This window comes from Halichoeres trimaculatus, unplaced genomic scaffold (assembly GCF_033239565.1).
Source record: "Halichoeres trimaculatus isolate MK-OKI-2021-1 unplaced genomic scaffold, fHalTri1.1 fHalTri1_scaffold_13, whole genome shotgun sequence".
In the NCBI taxonomy this organism is placed as follows: domain Eukaryota; kingdom Metazoa; phylum Chordata; class Actinopteri; order Labriformes; family Labridae; genus Halichoeres; species Halichoeres trimaculatus.
Window position 1 is genome coordinate 17,266,452 of NW_027437191.1, and position 20,834 is coordinate 17,287,285.

The 20,834-nt window shown below is 41.3% G+C and overlaps 1 protein-coding gene across 5 annotated transcripts in view; it reads left to right on the top strand.

Moving 5' to 3' along the window:
• The window catches only part of vegfab (vascular endothelial growth factor Ab), a 92,400-nt gene that overhangs the window by 69,401 nt on the left and 2,165 nt on the right, over window positions 1-20,834 (top strand). Inside the window, exons 1-7 of one of the 5 annotated variants that reach the window (XM_074685098.1) lie at window positions 7,790-8,623; window positions 10,522-10,564; window positions 11,401-11,597; window positions 12,245-12,321; window positions 15,001-15,033; window positions 17,811-17,885; window positions 19,432-19,575. In XM_074685098.1, the coding sequence (XP_074541199.1) occupies window positions 8,570-8,623; window positions 10,522-10,564; window positions 11,401-11,597; window positions 12,245-12,321; window positions 15,001-15,033; window positions 17,811-17,885; window positions 19,432-19,575 (623 nt within the window). In that variant the 5' untranslated portion in view covers window positions 7,790-8,569. Of the gene's footprint in view, window positions 1-7,789; window positions 8,624-9,939; window positions 10,083-10,521; window positions 10,565-11,400; window positions 11,598-12,244; window positions 12,322-15,000; window positions 15,034-17,810; window positions 17,886-19,431; window positions 19,576-20,834 lie in introns of those variants that run through there. The other 4 variants (XM_074685101.1, XM_074685097.1, XM_074685100.1 and 1 more) reach the window with 4 other exon arrangements.

A 20,834-nucleotide genomic window follows, 5' to 3' on the forward strand; every position in this document is an offset into this window, starting at 1 on the left:
AGGTACTAAACATAGAGCACAGCAAGAAAGAAAAAGAGGATACGATTGTGAAAGTTAAGGTCCAAAGTTTTATTTCTTGGATGAACACAAATGCTTGTACCAGATTTCAATGCTTATTAAACATCTTGCCTAAAAAGGATTATAGTTGTAATTAAAGCAAAGTGTAAAACTATCATAAAAGTCACAGATACTGTGACACAAGCGTCTGTGTAATGAATTTTAAACGATAAATCAAGCTGTAAAGTAACAGACCACAGCCGTGCCACCAGCGTGGTTAGAAAGTCAAAAGTAAGATCTATTTTCAGAAACAGTGTCCTCGTCTGCTCTTTTCAGCCACAGTACACTGTGTCCATGCTTTTCAAAGTGAATATTTGTTTGGTTGAAGTAGAGGGACACACTGTTGATGCTCAGGGATGTTAAGAGTTTTAAAGTGGTCCAGGTTTGATGTATAATCAGTTTTGTCCTCTTAGTGCTTAAGCCTGAGGTTGAAATTCGAGGTCACAGGTCAGTGCTTATGAGCAGTAGGGCATTCTAATCTGAGTAAATGGTTCTGTGTTTGTATTTGTGATTGTGTTTGTTTCAATCCCTGTGTGGTCGTCAACACTCCCGGATTTTGTTCTTGAGGCTGGATCACAAAGAAAGGCACACGAAGAAAAGACAGTGAGGCGTGTGCGTAAGGAAAGTGACGTTAGCCAAGAGTCCCCAAACACACCTGGGAGATCTTCTCACAAGAGATAAAAGCTGAAAAGTCTACAACAAACACCATTCATTAAATGGATGACATTTAGGCTTGGATAAGATTTAACTTTGTGTTCTCAATGAGGAATTTTACTTCCTTGGGGATTATTTAGACAGATGGAGACAACTCAGGGATGCACTCTGGGGATATGTTAAACAATGAGATTAGCTTTGCTTAGCTCAACAAACGGAGACCAGGGTTTGTTTCCTGTCTCTTACAAACATGTGGTACAACTCTCCTTACTAGTAACCAATCTCTGTTCCACCTAAAAGGCGCAGAATCATAGTATTTAAGACACAACTAGCTCCACTATAAAAGGTAGCATTTGTAGTGAAAATCCCCTCTTTTATCTCTTCAAAGTATTAAAAAATTTTAGCTCACTGTTGGGATTTTACACCACCCAACTTTTGTATAAGGACTCAGTCTCACACCTCGTGTAAAGGCTTTGAGTCACAGCGTTTGTTTATTTTCCACAAAAAGCAGAAAATTTAAGTGTAGAAATGGTAGACAGGCTATAACAGGGAAACATTGCAGATCTTCTAAAAGAAAAAAGATCAATTTTAGGGGTTTTAGGAGACAACAACAACAAAAGAAAAGATAGATTTTCATATTCATTAATTGTTCTACAGTTCTACAGTTTCATTTAGCAGACGCATTTGTCCAAAGCGACGTACAACACAAGCAAAAATTTAGACCGAAGGAAAACCTAGTTAGTGCGACAACAGTGCTACAAATTATTCAGCTGCAGGTGCTGCCATTAAGTGCTTTTTATTTTTGACTTTTTTTGGGGGGGGTGAGGGGGTGTACAATAATCAACAAGCCAACAAACCACGATAAATTGCTGCAACATTATACTTCAAACTTCAACAACATTCAGTAGTAATGCTAAAAAATCATAAGAGCTGAGTCTTAGACCTACTGACTCATTCTCCCCCTGAGGGCAAAGAGGAGAAGGCTCAGATTAAGAGCACAAGTGTTCCCTGAACAGATGAGTTTTCAGACATCTCTTAAAAGTAGAGAGGACCCTGAGATTCGTTTAGAGTTAATCAAGTCATTCCACCATTTGAGCACAACAGAGGAGAAGAGTCTGGCTAGTGATTTGGAGCCGCACTGGGCTGGGAGCACCAGGCATCTTTCACAAGCAGAGCGCAGTGGGCGAGAAGGAGTGTAGACCTTGATGAGGGACCCCAGGTAGGCAGGAGCCATTCTTGTCAATGTTTAATAAGTCAGAAGACCAGTTTTGAATTTGATTCAAGCTGCTACTGGAAGCCAGTGAAGAGAGATTAACAGCTGGGTCGGGTTGTAGAAGGTAATTACTAAACTGCCAGATGATTGGCAGCCAAAAAGTAAACTTACCTGCTGCATCTGTCTTACTAGGTTGTAATTATGCCAGTTTAAATCTCAACCTCTTGTTGTATTCCCATGAAGGAACCTTGTGGCCATGTTTTTTACAGGAATAATAAAGCGGTACCTCTGGAGACACTGTTTTGGTTTCTTTTGGCAGCCTAAGCCTCTTTTGGGCCTCAGCCTTCGAAAACTTGTAAGACTATCTTGCGGGCTCTCTCTGAGGTTAAAGATCTCCAGAGTTGGGATATGCCAAGAAGTGAATTTAATTTGGGTAGATTGCATAATGCAGTGATAGGAGTGTGTTGCTATGGTTCACTGAAGTTTGTTTGATGCTCCATTATCACATTTATTTCTTGGTTTGATTGACTCATCGGGTTACAAGTTGAGAAAAAAGAAAAGTTTTTTCTTTTGAGTAAGGTTCAGAGTGGGTATGAACAAAAGGCCCAGCTTGAAGCTTTACTTTAGAATCAGCAGGATAACACATTTTTGTGATGTACATTAAATCTTCAAATTCCTTTTACCCACACATTTCCACTGTCACTTGGGTGTCAGAGAGGATGAAATTGCCTGAGTTAATTACTTCAGTCACTGTAAGAGCTTTATTTTCCCAGGAGGGAGGTATTGGTTTTAACATCTTGAAACTCTGATTATGATTTCTTGCTGAAGACTGACCTAAGCCCAAACTCCACTGGCTTCCTTCTATTAAGTTTCACTTGCTCTGTGACTTCTTGAACATGTGGTCGTGCAGCACTAGTCCCAACATATCAGGGTATGATCAATGTTGACAGGTTAGCCTTTGGTCGGGTTGAAGAAGAGTATATTCTCCCCTCTTCATTTTTCAACTTCTCGGACCAAATAGGCCTGTGAACTCTGTGAACTGTTTGACACACACTCAAAACAAAAAAAAAAGCCCATCCAGCTTACTGGAACTGACCAAAGGAGATAAACTGAGAGAGAGAAAATATAAGAGTAACATGAAGCTTTCCAAAAGAGATGATGATAATTCAGGAAAGAGAAAGTACTTGAACTTCATCTCAAAGCTTGTATTTATCATCTTAACAATCAAGCAGGCTGGAGGACGTGTGCAGCCTCAGCGCGGCACGCTTCTCCCAGCTGGCCTGGGTCAAATGTTGCAGCACTAATTGGCAGCTGATTTATACTGACACTATCAGGATTGAGCAAAGTCATCTGTGTCACATGGAAAGCAAGCTGCTGTCAGGCGATTTCTGTGAGGGATGGAATGGCATTCGGCAAATGCTGACCAAAGCAGAAAGTTCCTTTGTCACTGGAGACAAAAAAGTCTTTAAGGAGTCATTTTCATGTGCATCATAGAGGGCTATTTCTGGATTTGATAGTGCAAACGTGAGGAATACATACTCATATCCCTCTTTAATTCTTTAGTTAGTGATAATATTTGGATGTTTATCAGCCTCCTTGCAGGCCTGGTAGTGTATTTGGCATTAAACCGAACCTTTAAGGTAAGGTTAAAACTTAAGCCTGTTTGCAATTATCATATTAAATGCAACATTTGTAACAAGGGAAAGTGAACTGATGTTCTGAAGTAATCTGTGTGATAATATTTCTGACCTGATTTGGGTTTCTCTGTGTTTGTTTATTCAAATGAGTTTTTAAAATGAACAAATGAAAAGTACATAAGTATTAATGCAATAGTTTACAAAAAACACATTACATACAACACAAGCTATACATGTTTAGACATGCAGAAACTTGACACATGTGAGCATGAACAAGGCAACTACTTTGAACATTTTCCTCGACCAGCCTGAGATAGTAAGCTGATATTTTTGCCAAATCGTCAGCAGGCAATAAATATATAGACATTACATATCTGCCTCTCAGACCCATGATAGAATAGAATAGAATAGAAATAACTTTATTGTCATTGTAACAAGTACAACAAATTTGAAATCACAGCAGCAATCAAGAAAAAAAAAGTAAGAAAGTGTATAGAAAGTGCAAAAAGGTCCATGAGAAAATAGATGATGACAGCTTGTCCATCATTGTTCAGTTCAGCCAGCCTCCACCTCCACAGGGTCCAGGACTGAGCTTCTTCAGTCATGCTCCATCTCTGTCTCCTAGATCCTGTCTGCTCACAGCAGGTGAAGCTCTTCCAATGTGGCGTTGGTGTCTGATGTTAGCTCTGTTAGCCATGTCTGTGAATAGCATGATGCTACTCTGCCCTCTGGTATTCCCTCTGTTGCTGGGTTAGCACAGCTAGCTCGTCCATCTTATTAGAGATAGATCTTACGTTCCCAATAACGATGGATGGAAGGACAGGTCCATGTCGTCACTTCTTAGCTCACACCTGAGAACCAGCACGTCGTCCTCACTTCCTTCTCCTCACCTTGTGGGAAAAACATCAGGCCTTACACCAGTTAGCATTGACATGCTACAGGCTGCTAACAGCTGAGTTCACATGTAAACAATGTGGCCATGTGGAGACCACTTAAGGTCATTTTTGATGTTCAGTTTCATGATGGTTTAGTGCTGTAGTTTGCCATTCCCCAACTTTTTCAGAGTGTGTGCATAGAAGTATATTTATGATGAATTCACAGGAAACAGTGCAGAATGGAATCCAGTGCTACTGTAATTTTACTAGTTTTAGAGTTTACCATCTACTTTTCCAACATAATACCAGAACTTCATGAAGTGAATAGTGAAGTTTCATGTCCCTGTTCTTGTGAAAGTGGTTTGTTTGAGATGCCTGTGTATCAGCCACAGGGGAACTTGGTCAGCTCTTCCCTTTGTTGAGAAACCAGCTGTAAAAAAAGAGACATTTTTTATTCTTTCATTCTAAAGTAGACATATGTCTTCTTATCTGTTGTATTTCAGATAGAGAAGCTGTTTAAGGAGTGAACCGCTCTTGCTGACAGGAATCCCCCTGTGTCTTTGCTGCCATGATGATGTCTGTAGATGTATCTCAGAGAAACTCAGTGTGTGGATGGATGTAGGGGAGGCTGTTTGTTGTACATTTGGGAAGGACCGCCTCATTAAAGTGTGTGTGTTTTACACATGCATGTACATAGTCAGCAGAAACCTGGACACAGTCATCCACCCTTGTACTGTATCTACTGTAACCTTGCCAGTTAGGGTGCCCACACACACGAACACACTGAGTCAGCAGAAACTGGAGCTGGGTGACACCGTTAATGAACCTGTGTGTTATTCTTCAATTAAATCCTGGACGTGTGTGCCGAGCCAGGGCACTCCTCTCCAGCCTGCTGATACTATTACAAGACAATCCTTCTTTTTCATTTTCTATCACTCACCCTGCTTCTCTGCTTTCTTGCTCTGTCATGCCTCTGTCCTCTCTGCTGGAACGTTTCTTTGTCTGTCTGGGTTTTTTTTCCATCAATTTGCATGCTGCAGTATGAGTTGCAGCAGGCAGGACTAAAATGTGAGGCAAATATCTGCCAACTTATGTCATAACATTCTTTATCGACTCTTTCCACTTCCTCTGTGTCAATCAATCTGTCAGTGAGCTGGAGGTAGACACAACAGCAACAGATAGACATGCAGTGGAGTGTTTGTCCAGTAGAGGGCGTCACAACTATGTGAAGATCATCTGGAAATATTACAGAAGACAGCAGATCAAAGGGACTTTGCATAAATGAGTTTTCAGCATAACATAGCGGATATGAAAAAAATAATTATTTTTTGTTTGGTTTTCTTTTTTTTTCAGAAGGGGGGTTAATTTAGCATCTGCCTCTTGGAATTTTCTGAAGTGGCTGTAGGCTTTTAAGCATCAAAAAGCAGAGGAAAAACTAATCAAACATTAATTTCCCTTCATTAAACTTAATAAATTACACATGTTCTGGTTCATTCGAGGTACAAATGTTCTTATATTCACTCTTTAGGTACCTAATCTTACTAGAAGTTTCCATGTTGCGTTCATATCAGGGCTGTGTTTCAGATTTTTCCACACATAGTACATGATTAACTATAAAATGCTTGGCTGGAGACCAAGCAGTGTACATTTGGTCAAAATGACCTCTAAGTGAACCAGTAGCATGACGCAGGTTACAGTTAACATGTATGATAGCAGAATGTGGCAGCTTGGATGTGTCTACACGCTTTTGACTGGGGAGCTGAGGGTTTTTATGTGAGCACAAATATGCTTGAATATTGTTTTTCTAACAACTCTGTGAATACAAATCCTTCATTATAACACCTCACATAACAAAGATGTTTGATTCCATTCTTTTTTTACTTCAAAAAGTAGCACAACAATGTGGAATACAAATAGTTATTATCAATGTTTTGGTAGCTTTTCCCAAATTAATTTTTGACATTGACACAGTGAGTAAGACATTAAAGAACTACTAAATTAGAATATTTGTCAAACTTTTTTAAATCTTAATATTGTTTCTGTCCTTATAGTTCGTTCTTATCTGGAATGCAGGCTTCTGCAGTGGTCTGTACCAGATCAGCAGTCCCATGACACAACCTGCCAGGTGAACACTCTTCTGCCTTCAAATCTCATGAAGGCATTTTGTCTGTGTCTGTGTAGGGTCAATGGTTAAATTATAGTCAGAATAGTTTATTTTAGCACAGTTTCCACCTCTGATAACAAATAACCAATCAGAGTTTAGGATGGGGGTGAGGTGACCAATAAGTTTATAGAGGCTGGGGGAATCCCATCCATCCCCATCTTTGCTGCACAGGTGCTTGCTGCATAATGACTTTTTTTTATTACTTATTTTGCTAAGATATAATCAGATCATGGAAGCTTCTAAGATTATTTCATGTTCCTCTGCTGCTGTTTTTGCTCTACTTGATTAAACAAATGCTGACATACAGGAGCAGCCAGGTTAAAGAGAACAGGTTCAGCAAGTGGTCCTCAAAACGTCGTGCTTATAATCAATCAGAAACTCTTCTAAATCTGGCGCCTCTGTAACAAACCCGCACAGTCTCATCCCAGACGCTCCTTCTTCCTCTTCCTCCTCCTCATCCTCACCGTGATGTCTCTCTTTCAGTTGTTGCACGGATGAAGTAAAAAGAGAGGAGCTTGCGCAGCGGTCAGGTGGTTTCTGCCAACCGGGACATCACACAGAAAATCTATTCTTCGTCAGTGGTGTGACGGGGGGAGGGAGTCACGACGCGCATTTTCCTACTTTCCGTTAGCGTGCTGGCGCGCGCAGACCGGCGCAATGAGGCGGATCACAGGCTGCAAACGTTACCCGGCGCACGCACACATTTATTCAAACGTGGATAGGCTACGTGTCCCGATACACACTCTCACAGTCTAAGAAGGTGTGTTTCCTCTAATATGAAAACGCCGGTTATTCAGAGCACGAGCCCAAGTGACCATGAGACTGGAAATGTGGTGCCATAAACGGCCTTCTTTATTGAGCTGTGAGGCTTTTATTTACTCTGTAACGACTGTTAGCAGAGAGCACAGAAGAGAGACATCACTAGCATAATCCTCAGGAGTGTGCGCGCGCCAAAATGTTCCCATTTCCTCGAAATTTCAGCATTAAGACTTTATAACTTGCGTCAGAAGCGTGGTCTTCAAATGACTATCGAAACCCATATTTGGATGTTTGAATGATGCAGTGATGATGAGGCGGAATGAAAGCACGGAAACAGTGGATGATATTTCAGCCTGTGACTCGAGTATTAAACATCACAACCACAACATCAGGACGCCCTCATTCCTCTTTTCTTCAAATACAAAGAATAAAAATAGCCCGGCACTTCTGATCCCGGCTCTGCGTTTTTAATAGCTTGCTGCTGATGTAGTCACATGAGTCGACGTCTGGTCTAATAGGTGAAAGTTTTGAAAAAAGGCAGCTCGCAGTGCTGTATATCAGCCCATAGAGGACACACCTACCCGCTTTAATGATTCACCAATCATCCACGTCCGCCTGTGGCCACAGTATGGAGAGACGGAGACAGAGGTGGACGCGTTTCTGTGTGGGGAGAGCCAAGCTGTGACAGAGGAATAAAAAACAAATAAATAGAGTAGCTTATGTAGACAAGAAGAAGTTTTAAAAGGGACAACAATGTGCGCGCGAGGGTTTCTATTTCACTGATCCTGCTCCGTGGCGTCAAGTTGCACACAGGAGCAGGGCCAAGTTTCAGATGGACAGACACTTGGAGCAACAAGCATGGGATTATTTTTGTAATGTGGATTGCTACTCCCTGTCAAGAAAATAAAGGTCTGCTGCGGAACAATGTGAGACGTTGTGCGTCTTGGATTCTCGTGTTTCTGGATATTTTGAAAATCATTGGCAATAGTTGAAGAAGTTATGCGCAAAGCACTGAACGCTGCGACCCCGGGACCAACATGGATCTGCCCCTGCCCCTTTTTTAGACAAGTTTTAGCCGGCCCGCTTGTGTTGTTGTTTGTTTGTTTATTTTCTTGTTTGTCAGTGTAAACTTCATGTTTGAGGAGAAATTGCCACATTGGCCCCTTGGATTTTAAAACATCGCCTGCCTTTGGATTGGATTTCAAACACGATGAACTTTATTGACAGTTTGACACTATTATTTTTGACGCTGTCAGCTGTCAAGGTGAGTCATGTTTTCCTGGGAGCAAACTGGATTTGAAAAATGAAAGAGGACCGAACATGAATCGAGCAGAAAAGTAGCTGGTCATTTATGTGTAGCTCGTCCTTGCCTTTCCTCTGGCTAGGTCATCGCTCATGTTTAAACAAGCCCCAATGTTTGGTGGCTTTGGGGGGATTTAAAGAGCCCAACACGGTATTAGCCTAACCCACACGCTCGTGGGTGGTGCGCCCTTTTGTGCTGTAGATGTCGAGGATTTTTTTTTTTTAATAAAATTGTAAAGTTTGAAGCTGGGTAATAGGAGGCCGGCTCTAAGAGCACCTTGGAGATATTATTAAAGGCGCAGCGGCTTCTGAATTAGGACATGAGCAGGTTCATTCTGGCACTCGTTGAGCACACTCACATGCTCAGACCGCTTTAATAAGAAGATTCTGTCCACACTCAAAGTTCAGTTTCAGCGCTTACACAGGAACAACTCCACAGATCAAACCGGTTGACTCGGGTATTTTAATGGCACCCTAAGTGCGCACTGTAAATCGTTTTCCATATAATCATTAATGAAGTGGAGTGTGCCCGGGGAAGCTTTGAGCAAAGGTTTCAAGGTGAAAAAAGCAACACGCCACTTCGCTGGGAGGCAACATATTATCCTGCGACATGATTGGATTTTGAAGGATTATTTCCAACAGTAGTTTCCAACTCAAAAAAAGCGCTGATGTTTAATGTTCTACTTTGTTCTCTTGCCAAAAACTCCTGGTTAATGAATCCTCCGCCATCTGGAGAGCAGTATACAGTTTATTTAACTAACTAGTTGATTTGGTGACAGCTAATCCACCAAATCAACGCTGAACAGTGTCAGGATGCGGTTTCAGCCGCTCAATATCACTCATCACTCGGTTTAGTGGCCGCTGTTCGCAGCTTCACACCCATCCATTAATAATACAGAATATAGTGTTTTGGTGGGAAGGGGGTCCCCTCGGCCCACAGTTTTGTACCCTCTCACGCCACCAGAAGTGGGTGGAGACTACTGGACTCGCAACAACTACACCATTTTACACTCTCTTTATAAAGGAAAGAAAAAAGGTTGAATATTTGAATAGAAGCCGGTGCTGCAGGAAGCTCTCACGCAACCATGTCGAGTTATTGCGTGAGGCTTTCATGTGAGAAAAGAGACATGGTGGTAGAAAAGGAGAGCGCGTGTTTGTGCGCGTGACGGCGAGAGAAAGTTGTGCGTAATTCGTACGCGCACGGGTAGAAAGTTGCCAAACGCTCTCTTTGTGGGCTGATGTGGTGACAGAAGTCCTCCCAAGAGGGAAAGTAGCAGTCTGGAGTTTTATCTGGTTGTAATGTTGACTTTCCTAACCCGTGTTGCTCAAGGAGGCAGCGGAGGGACAGAGAAGTGAAGGTTTAGACTCAAACGGAACCAGCAAAGAAGCTTTAACAGTTTGAGCTGGATATAGGTCAACTGGTTCGTACACCGTACCTCCGGTCAAATATTTGGCATAATAAGCCTTAACACGCCGCGTTTTACTGAGTATATTGACTTTTCCAAGGCAGATAACGTCACACATAAAATGATGAAACTTCATTTGTTCTTATCTCGGAAGAGTGACGTTCGTGATCGCTTTCCCAGATGTGCAGTTTTAATGAATGTGTTCCTAAAACTGGACTAACTTTAACTCTCCTGAAACATTGGACTCACACTTCCCCTCACATTATGTGTTCAATACAACCAAAGATAACAGGCATAATGCTGTCTCATTTCTGTCTCTGTTAGAAGAGAAATGCAAATATATTTTGCGCAACTCTGGTTAAGTAAAGGGCATGAGCAGATTTTTTTTTGTTCTGAGCTCTTGCACAACTGTAACTGTAACTAACAGTTTTTTTTTCTGTTTCCCTCCTTGCAGAGTGCCCACATACCGAAGGAAACAGAAAGAGGTCCAAATGACGGTACGTCTCCCACCGGGCACCGTGGGAATTCAGTCTGCTTAGGGCTCCCTGGCTGGCACACAGCCAAGGAGTGAAGTGCTGGTTTGAGGTTCACCTTGACATTAGAGGGAAACTAGCGCCTCCTGGTGGAAAACTGCAAAGCTTAACCCAGCTCTGGCCTTTTCTTAGTCTCCCTTTTTCTTAAATGAGAGCAGCTTCACCCCTAAATCTCAACTGTAGTACGTTTTTCATCCTGAGCAACATTCCTTCTTGTTTGAGGTCAAGCTGGGGAGATGTTATGGTGACCAGACTCGGTTATAGAAAGGAATTTCGCCCTCTTGGCCGTACAATTTCATTTTGCACAATCCCTAGTGTTGCCCAATCTAATTTGGACAATCAGAAGCTGAACTTTTTACGATATTGTTCAGGCCAAGTTTGTTTGGTTTGGCTTCCCAGAAGGCCTGTCAGGCTCGGGTTGTTTTAGGCTCTGAGTGATGTTTTGGAGGTGTTGCCCGGCTGTGTGTTAATATCTTTCTCAAGAGCAGAACTCCTGCAAAGAGACAGGCAGAAGGGGGGTGACTGAAGGTGGGAAAACAGATGATTGGCTGTTAGAATTAGGAGGATTGGATCCCAGTGGGGCAGAAACAGGACTTTGAGATGGAGTAATTGAGTAGTTTGATTTCTTGAATCACCCAGCTGCTTTCAGTGGAGAAATAGAAAGTGTTATTTAATCCACTGCTCATTTCTCAATTCACATTTTGCTTTGCATTTCATAAGCATTGTAATGAAAGTCAATGGTCCACTCTTCCCCTCCTCTGTCATTTTCTAACCCTCCACTCTGTGTCTCTGCCTCACAGTGATCCCTTTAATGGAGGTCTACAACAAGAGTTTGTGCCAGCCGCGGGAGCTGCTGGTGGAGATCCTGCAGGAGTATCCGGAGGAGGTGGAGCACATCTTCATACCATCCTGTGTGGTTCTAACGCGCTGTGCCGGCTGCTGCAATGATGAGATGCTGCAGTGTATGCCCACATCCACCTATAACATTACAATGGAGGTCAGCAGCTTTTAATCTATGTGCTCAAAACAGGCATGTTGATACTTAAAGTCTGAACAAATGCTGCACCACAGAGGCACAAGGGCTTCTCAAGTGTCCCTCTGATACTTTAAGAGCTCTTAAAGTGTTCTGCTGATTCTTTAAGGGCTGCTCAGGTGGGACCTTTTGACGAAACACACCCCTGAACTGGTTCAGTCATTTTCTGGCCTCTACTTTTAGTCAAGTTTTAGGAACATTGAGAGCCTTTTTAGCAAAAATGTTCAGGTCTGCCATATTCAAACAGATGCAAAAGAAACTCCACTCAAACAGAATAAAACAGTGCAAAATTATTTTTTAATTTCTGTATTTTTAAGATTTGAAATCTTAAGATCAGAGCTTTCATTTGCAGACTTAAAACAAGGCCTTCAGCTTCCCAGTTTGTGACATTAAGATGTTAAACTTTATCACTTCAGCTTTAATTCTAATCACGATTCCTGCTACTTGTGGGTTAATATCAAAATAGAAATTGAACTTTTGCATCTAAACATTAACCCAACAATCTGCTGCCAGAACTCTTCTGAACTTTGTCTGTTAAAAGAAACTGCAGTTTGCTGTTTACTTCATCCAAAGCTGACAAATTTCTCCCTGTCTCTCTTTTTTTTCCACAGATTAAAAGAATAAAACCCCAAAGGCAACAAAATGATATTTTCATGAGTTTTACAGAACACAGCGCATGTGAGTGTAGGTAAGAAACCCTGAAAAACAGCTGCATCACACAGACACACCAACATGATGACATCCTGAACAGGCGAGATTAACAAGACATCACATGATGTGCTTATTGTCTCACCAGATGTTTATTGTTTAGATCAACAGCTTGTCTTTGCTTCGATTCCTCCACTGTAAAAAGAAATGAGAGCAGAGTCCGTTTTAACTGCTTTTGCTTTTACTTTACCCTCATTTCATCACAGAGTTAGAGAAAAGGAGAAACTTAATTGTGAGTGCAGAGCTACATGACACTTCAATTTCCAACTGGAGGTTATTCCTGGAACTGCAAAGGTGTGACAGCTTTAGTTATTGATCTAGATAAGAACTGTGGGTCCTATTTGTGGCCTCCCATCACCCTAAGGTGACTTTATACGGTTACACACAGGGCACAGTGACTTCCAGTAGATTACTTGTTCTTGCTCCGGTTTAAGGGAAATCTGTAGAGTAAACAAACGCTCTAGGGGGGACTGCTGGCTGGGCACCAAGCTCTGTTGTCCTTTTATGCTTCTTTTTCTGTACTTAAATCTAAAACATGTTATTCTCATTGGTCACAGTGAGGCTGAGTCCATCTGTAGAGCCCCTGGCTATGAAGACATGTCACTCTGGACTTGTTGCTGCTTGAGCTTCCTCAATGCCTCACCATTAAACCATTTGGACACGTCTGTAAACATTTAGGGCACCTTTGTAAAAGTGCAGAGACTTTTTTCAATCTATTTAGTGCTGCTTTGAATTTGAGACTTTATTGTCTCATTGTGGAGATGCTATAAAGGCTTTGAAGGAAGTCAGTGGATCGTCAAGTCAATGCAACGTGTTGAGAGAAAAAACAAAACGCAAAACATGGCACGAGTAGGAGTAACTTTGCTAAAGTAGGATCATTTTGAGATTCTTCAATTTTTACCACTTTAGACCTCTGGAAAGTGATAGTAAAATCAAAGCTCTTTTTCTATGAAGCAATATACATTTTTCATTTTTTACCCTGTACATGTTAACCAATCAACAACCGCCAGTCAAAAAATATGAAGCCAACGTGGAAGAGTTAAAAACTGTAGTTTTGAGAGTCTACTTGGGGCTGGCTGCTGAAACACCTGAACCCACATACACATAAATTAAAAAAAGCCAATTTTACAGCAAAAAATGAACATTTTGAAACGATACAGTACTGATGCCCTGTACCTGGCAATTGATATTAGCACTCAAAGGAACCAATTTTCTGTACTTTTGTGTGCTAATGTGGTAATAAATATCAATTTGTTTAATGATAAAATCTCCAAGTTTCTCAATTTAACATATTTATTTCTCAACATATAAACTTGTAATGCTGCATTCATGTCCAGCATGGAATTTGCCTGCTCTTCCACTCCTTCATAGCTACAAGGATGAGTTTAGGTGGCACTGTTTGATTGTACATGAATAGGGACTCGGTACTACAGACTGAATTCGGTCAGTACCTATTAAAAATCCTGATTTGGTACCCATCCCTTACAAGACTAGGAAGCTGCAGAAATCACTGTGTCCTCAGCAGTGAGACTGACATTCAAAGGATAAGCACTGCAAGAGAGAGCAGAGTATGAAGCTGCTAACAACATGCACAAAGCTTGTACCAGTCTGTGTCACATGTTGTAACATAAATGCAGTTGCACAGCATTACTCATTCATGGTAGTTGCAAAATCTTTCCTGCATTCACTTAAACTTCCACTCCCCCCAACCACCACTTTTTTTGAATGGAAAGCTCACCACAGAGCAGGACAAAGTCTTGAAACAGTTGGGAGAAAATCTGGATCTATTCACACACGCTACTCACCGAGACAATTCAGGGGAATTTCGGCACTCTTTAGCTCATATATGAAACATATAAAACAAAAAAAAAAAACACTTGTGCTGACTTGCATCCTGCATCATTATTAATTATACTCATATAATTTTCAATCCCACCTAAGTGGCACTAGGGCAGTAACAAAGCATCTTTTTTTTAAAAAAAATTTGGAGCCGAAATATCATTTCACTGCAGCCAAGAGACTGTCGCATGTTGCCAAGAAGCTGATATGTTTTTCATGCGTCAACACAAGTTTTATATATGAGCCATCTGATACCTGAGTACACAAAAACTGTAATTTTTCATGCACACAAACACACACACACACACACAGAATGTCTATGCTCTCAGGCTTCTTTGAGTGTATTTAATTGGAGTTATTGTACTAGTCTGTTAAACAGAAACCTGGCTGTGTGTCCGTGACCTTTCTGAATGAAACAGTGTTTCCTAACTCTTTTGGCAAACTGTGTGCCAGAAATTTTTATTGCTCCACATGCTGTTATCGGCAGGAGTCGTCACACAGACAAGTGAAACAAGCCCTGAAAACTTTCTATTGTAGTCATGAGTGTGTATGTGTGTGTGTTTGTGTGTGTTTGAGTGTAAGTGTGTGCAAAGCATTATTTCACAACAAATCAGGTTTATTTGCTCTTGAAAGTGAAAGCCAGCTTTATCACGGTTTCTGGTAAATGATGATGACATAACATGATTCAGAAAGATTGATGAGAGCCCGCATCAGCTGATAATGAGCCTTTGGGCTGCAGCGTTTCAGATATGCATCTGTTTACCAGGAAACAACAGCATGCTGTAATCTAATGTGGCATTGTTTTGTTCCTGTCTTTCAGGTTAAAGAAAGAAGTGAAAGAACAGAAAGAAAAGTGAGTACAGCACTCATTCTGCATGAAGACTGGGTCAAACAATGGGGACTTGAAATTTGATCACTTTCCTGTTTTGCTCTGCAAACAAACTCTCACACTCAGCCGTTTAACACTTTCGGCCTTCCTGAAATGATCTCACATGATATTTGGTTCCTTCTTCCTTTGCTTTTTTTTTCAAACTCATTCAGTTTTTCCTTTTTACTGTTTCCCATAAGCGATATTATTTCATGAAAAACCCCAGGAGACAAGTTATTACATGAGATCAGCGTGCATGTCTCAGGTGATAAAGTCGGGGAATACCAGTCAGGTGAATCAGTGACACTTCACGAGGTCATTGCCCTCTCTCTGTGTGTCCTTTACACCTTCCCTCCCTTTCTATCTCATCTTTACATTCCTCCCCTCTCCTTTTTAGTGTTTACATCCCCTCTTAACTTCTGCTACTTCTGTTACTGGCTGCTCTGATATAGATAACAGTGTTTTTGAAGATCTGTTAAACTGCTGTGTTTATGGTTCTTGCCCAAGTGCGCCTTCATCACCATGTTACATGTCAGTGGGCTAAGAGTCATTAAAACTCTGTACTCTCCTGCTTCCAAAAGTAGTCAATGTATTTCTACTGCAGGTTGGTTGTTGGTTACATTCCCTTTCTTTACGTAAGGTTTTTTGGTTGTATAGATAAGGCCTGGTTTAGAGGCCGCCTCTTTAACCTTGTCTTAACTATTTACGAGTCAGACTTTGGTGGCGTGCGTCTACAGAGTGATGGTCTTGGGGTCGTTCAACTCCTGTTTCTGTTGGTTTCATACTTTCATGTTAGTTTTTATGTTGGCCTCTGACCTTTCAGCAGCGACAGGTCTTCAGAGGTCTATCAGGGTGAGTCATGGAGCTGAGGTTGTGAAACGTGTTAACTGTCAGTGTCCACAGCGGTGGTGGAAAAATTTGAGGAGGAAATTTTACATTTACGACACATCAGCTTTGATTTGTTACATGGAAATCCTTTTTTCTTGTTCGGCTTGTTAGATTATCATTCATGATTTCAGCAGCTTTGGGGTAAACCATCAATTTACCGACTCACTGCACTGTCATCTAACTCTATCCTTTATGATTACATGCATGCAACATTAATGACAGCTTAAGTTTTACATTAAACATTTGAAATGCTAATGCACATAAGCTAGCATGCTAACACACAAAACCGACAGGAAAAACACTGAACCTTGGAAACATTATTAGCACTGTTAGCGCTGTATGTTATTTTAAATATGATGTGTAAATTTTGCATCCAGCTCCTAGCTAACCTGTAATTAAAAAAAACCTCAGAGCAGCTAGCATAGCTACACCTTCTTAGCACCTGTTATCCAGCAGCAGGTTGTGTTTAGAGATGGCAAAGAAATCATGTCAATTCGACTATCTCTAAAACTGAGACAGCAGCCGAGGGCCTGTTTCCATTTAGGCTGTTTCTTGTGCTGGCAGAGCGTTTGGAAGTGTTTGTCACTGGTGCTTACTGTTGCAAGGTTGCATAAATTTTACCACTGCACTTCAGCTTCCCTTACTGTGAAAAAACAGTTGATAAATACCCTGTCATAGCATTACCTGCCTCTAAAGAAATGAGACAACAGTGGGTCAAAGTTCTTCTTTGAGCAAACTTGTGCTGTGGCTGTTCATAAAGTTGATGTCAGAAGAGCTAGCTCGTCTTTAGTTTGATTGGTTGGTGAACTGTAAGTGCTCCAACTTACAGCTGAGTGCCGTGAACTCAGTGACAAAAAGTCACCACCACTGACATTTTTGCACTCAAGTGTCTTTAAGAAAGTACAAGAAAAGTTGCTGATGGACACAGGCCTTTAAAGAAGAGACTGTTCACTCCGCTGTGGTATTAAATCGCGTTGATTTTAGGTTTAGTTGTTTTGTGCTGAAAGCAGGTGACTAGAGTATCAAAAAGGTGCATTGCCATCCTCAGTATGCCACTGGATAACTGGTGAAAAGCCTGGAGGATTAACTCTTTATGTGCCTAAAGTCCACATTAACAAACAAAGTCTTCTTTAATAGTGTGTAATATGTTGTGTAAGATCATGTCATTTTCCTTCCTCTTCTGGACAAAGAGTCATTATGTTGAACTTACAGTATTTACTCTTTTCTATCAAGAGATAGTGCTCCTTATGTTTGCATTGTTGAGAATGCCACATGTTCTCATCCTCACCTGCAGCCGTGAGCCTCTGGTTTTCTGCTTCATAAGCTTGTTCTCAGTGCTCTGGAACAAGTTGAATCAGCTCTACAGAGTTGACCCAGATAGGCGCCAAGATGTAGTTTTGATGTAGTCCAAGTTCATTGTCCCCAAACCATCTGGGAAATTTCAGAACAGCTGGCAGAGCCAAACCTCAAACCATTATTCCCTAACAAAGTCATTGCAGAGTCATTGTGCTGTTGTACAAAAAGATTTTTTGACCAAACTTGGATAGTAGAGTGGGTTTTTACTTTGACGTTTGATATTCATCACATCAAAAAGGACAGGATGAGTAAAAACCGCCCTCTGTAGGTTTTTGGACACACACTGGTTGTTGCTGCTTTGAAGTCAGTTTTTTAGTTCACTCCAACAAAAACATGTGGTTACATTTAGCTTCCTGCAATCCTTGAATTCACATCATTCTTCATCAAAAACCTGCCAAATTTCTGCTGAAAATATCACATACATACACCCTAAACAAGTCAATCAACAGTAGTAATACAATGAAAACTCTCCTCAGTCTCTCAGGCATCTCTGCGTTGTTGTCCTCTTTCTCTTGCAGAAAATCCCGGAAAGGCAAGGGCAAAGGCCAAAAGAGAAAACGAAAGAAAAACCGTGACAAAACAATTCACGATGCGTATGTCAGCTCTGCCTTTTCCACCTACCTGCACCTGAGTGTTGCGCTTCTTATAATTAAGCTCATTTGGGAGGAGCTTCTTTGCCCCTTTTAATTTGCAGCTTTAATATGTGCGTTAGCTTCATCAATTAGCATGTTGCTTTTGTGTACTGTGCTAACTTTTGTCCTGCCAGCCATGCTCTGCATACTCCGTATAGCTTTGTCAGGCTGTCTGCTAACTTGTTTTGCTAACGTAGCTTCAGCAAAACATTGTTTTTTTTAAGCAGTGATAACAAACACAGCCAGCTTGTCAGCCTTACATTTAAAAGAAATGACCCATAACTCATCTTCAGCCGTCGAAATACCCATCTTATCTCCCACCAACCTTACCAGCTTGACTTTTTAAAGATATTACTCCACACAGACGAGACTTGGATGATGGTTAGGATGAGATACAGCACTCTATCACAAAACATCAGAGAAAACAAGTTGCCACTAACATCTTGTCAGATAGCTAGCGTTTTGATTGATTATAGTCATGTGTAAAGAAGCTAGGAAAAAAAAACAGATCGTCTGTTAGCTGTAACTCAAAATTTCTACTGACACAGATCATAGGTCCACCAGCATGGCTCTGCAGACCGGCTCGTTCTTTTGTGGTATCTGTGCTGGGATCACCAGGATTGTAATCATGGTCCTGTGTTCAGTGTTGAGTCTGTGCCGCTTTCCTGTGTCTCGTACCCGTCTCCTCTCCAGCCCTTTTTTCTTTTCATCTTTACAAACAGGTTCTGCTTCCAGTACACAATGCTGGTACTTTTTATGTAATGTGAAGATATGAGTGATGGCTATCTATTGCCCCCTTTTTCTTTTTGTCTGCTGGGAGGGATTTGTAAACCAGCGAATTGTTAAGCAAGTGATGTTTTGTGTCTTTGTAACTTTACAAACTCTTCCTTTTTTTTTTATTCCATAACAGCATAAAGGTGATCTCATGTTGCTGCAGTGCTCACAATGTGAAAATTTACTTTTCTTTATGTTCACTTGTAATATGTATATTAAAATGTCAATGGAGTATCCTCTGTTCTTAAACTAATGTCTTTCTGTGGGAAGCACAGTTTTAAGTTTCTATCCAATAAAATGAAATCTTCCTTAATGGAGAACCAAGCAGACCCTTGAGTCTTCTTTACCAAGAAGTTTGTTGTCATTGACCTTCAGTTTAAAGCCAATGTGTCGTTTTATGTTGCATGAACTGGTCCAAAGCTTTGCTCTCTGCATGTCTAACACACACAAGGTATTTGTGAGCGGTCCAATCAACGCAGGAGGGCTTGGGGGGCGTGGGGGAGGGTGATTTTACTGCTTGAGCATTGCCTGCTCTGTGGGAACTTGTGTGTAACACTACCCAACTGTCACATGCAGCGCAACTTCTCCAGTGGCTTGGTGGAGCAAAGTGGAGCAAACGATGGGGTTGACCTAAGGGCGGCCTTTCCTGTGGGTGGTAATGGTACACTGTGATAATCTACCTCTCTTTCTCTCCCTTTCTTCCTCCCACCCTTGTCCGTCTCTCCCTGTCCAGTGTTTGTGAGCCATGTTGTGGTGAATGCTCGGAGAGGAGGAAGCGTTTGTTTGTGCAGGATCCCGCAACGTGCCGGTGCTCCTGCAAACACACTGATGAATACTGTAAAGACCGCCAGCTAGAGCTCAACGAGAGGACCTGCAAGTAAGTGCCGATAATTGTCCCTATGATAAGAAGGACCATGACTTCACAGGAGGTCACACGTGTTTGAGCAACTTGTTCAACATCATGTAGTCATGTGTAAAAGTACAAAGAAAAAGACTGAAATTTAGGGGTGACATGCTGACCTTGCATCCTGCCTCAATAGATATGCATAGAGAATGTCCCCAAAATTATATCTACAACCGTGATTAAAGTACCTTTCTTACTCAACAGTGTGTTGTATGAAGTAAACAAAGTGACTTCAATGGCCAGCAGAAGCCAACTTCAGTGATTGCAAAAGAAGTCCTAATGGGATAATGTCCCAATCACTGGTTTCAAGCCTTCTGATAACATCCTTACTTCCAAAATTGGTCACTTGTGGCTCCAGAAAAACAAGATGGCAACACCCAAACTACCACACTCAGGGCTTCAAAACAGCAGTCAGCAAACCGATGTCTGATGTCACATCCATTTCTTAAACACAGACGATGAGTGGACAAACCAGTACTGAGGACAGATTGGCGTGTCCTTTGCAAAAGCTATGTCATAAGTTTCCTGAACAGTCTGCATCTGTTTGACAGTGGAAAGAATATGTATGCAACATGATGGGTTGTAAAAGTGGCTGTTCTTTAAAAAATCACACTTCTGGTCCCCAAAAAATATTAAAAAAAACAAGAAGAGTTACGACCAAAAGCAAGGAATATTTACCTCAAGGCTCTAAAAGAAGGTATACCGTAACAATGAATGGCACCATGTTGGCTGCCCGCAGAATGTTCCCATGACTCTTTGTGACGCGGTTCCTTGGTGGCAACTGAGTCAGTAGTTGCATCCGGTGTTACGGAGTAAAATTTATCCTTTTGGTTTTATGATCTGCAACTTTACTGTTTTGATTGACTCACAGCTCTCAACAGAGCTGTGGTTGTTTTTTCAAATCGTCATGATAGCAATACCTCAGCAAATTTCAGAGCCTTTAGTTGAGAGTAAGTCAGACAAAATTAGCTTCTCTTTCACATCCATATATTTAAGTGAGCCAGGGTGCTGTCTCTGTAATTTATAGTGAAACCACGACTTACCTGAAATGAAGCAATGAACCAAGAAATGGCAGTTTTTTAGACGAGTGGTGGTGCAAATCGCTTCACATAGTCACTGCTAAAGTTGCTATTTACTTGAACAGATTTTGTGGCTTTTTTCACCCATACTGACAGGTTAAGTGAAGAGTGAAAACCATTCACCCAACCAGCTAACTAAACTCTTAAAGATGT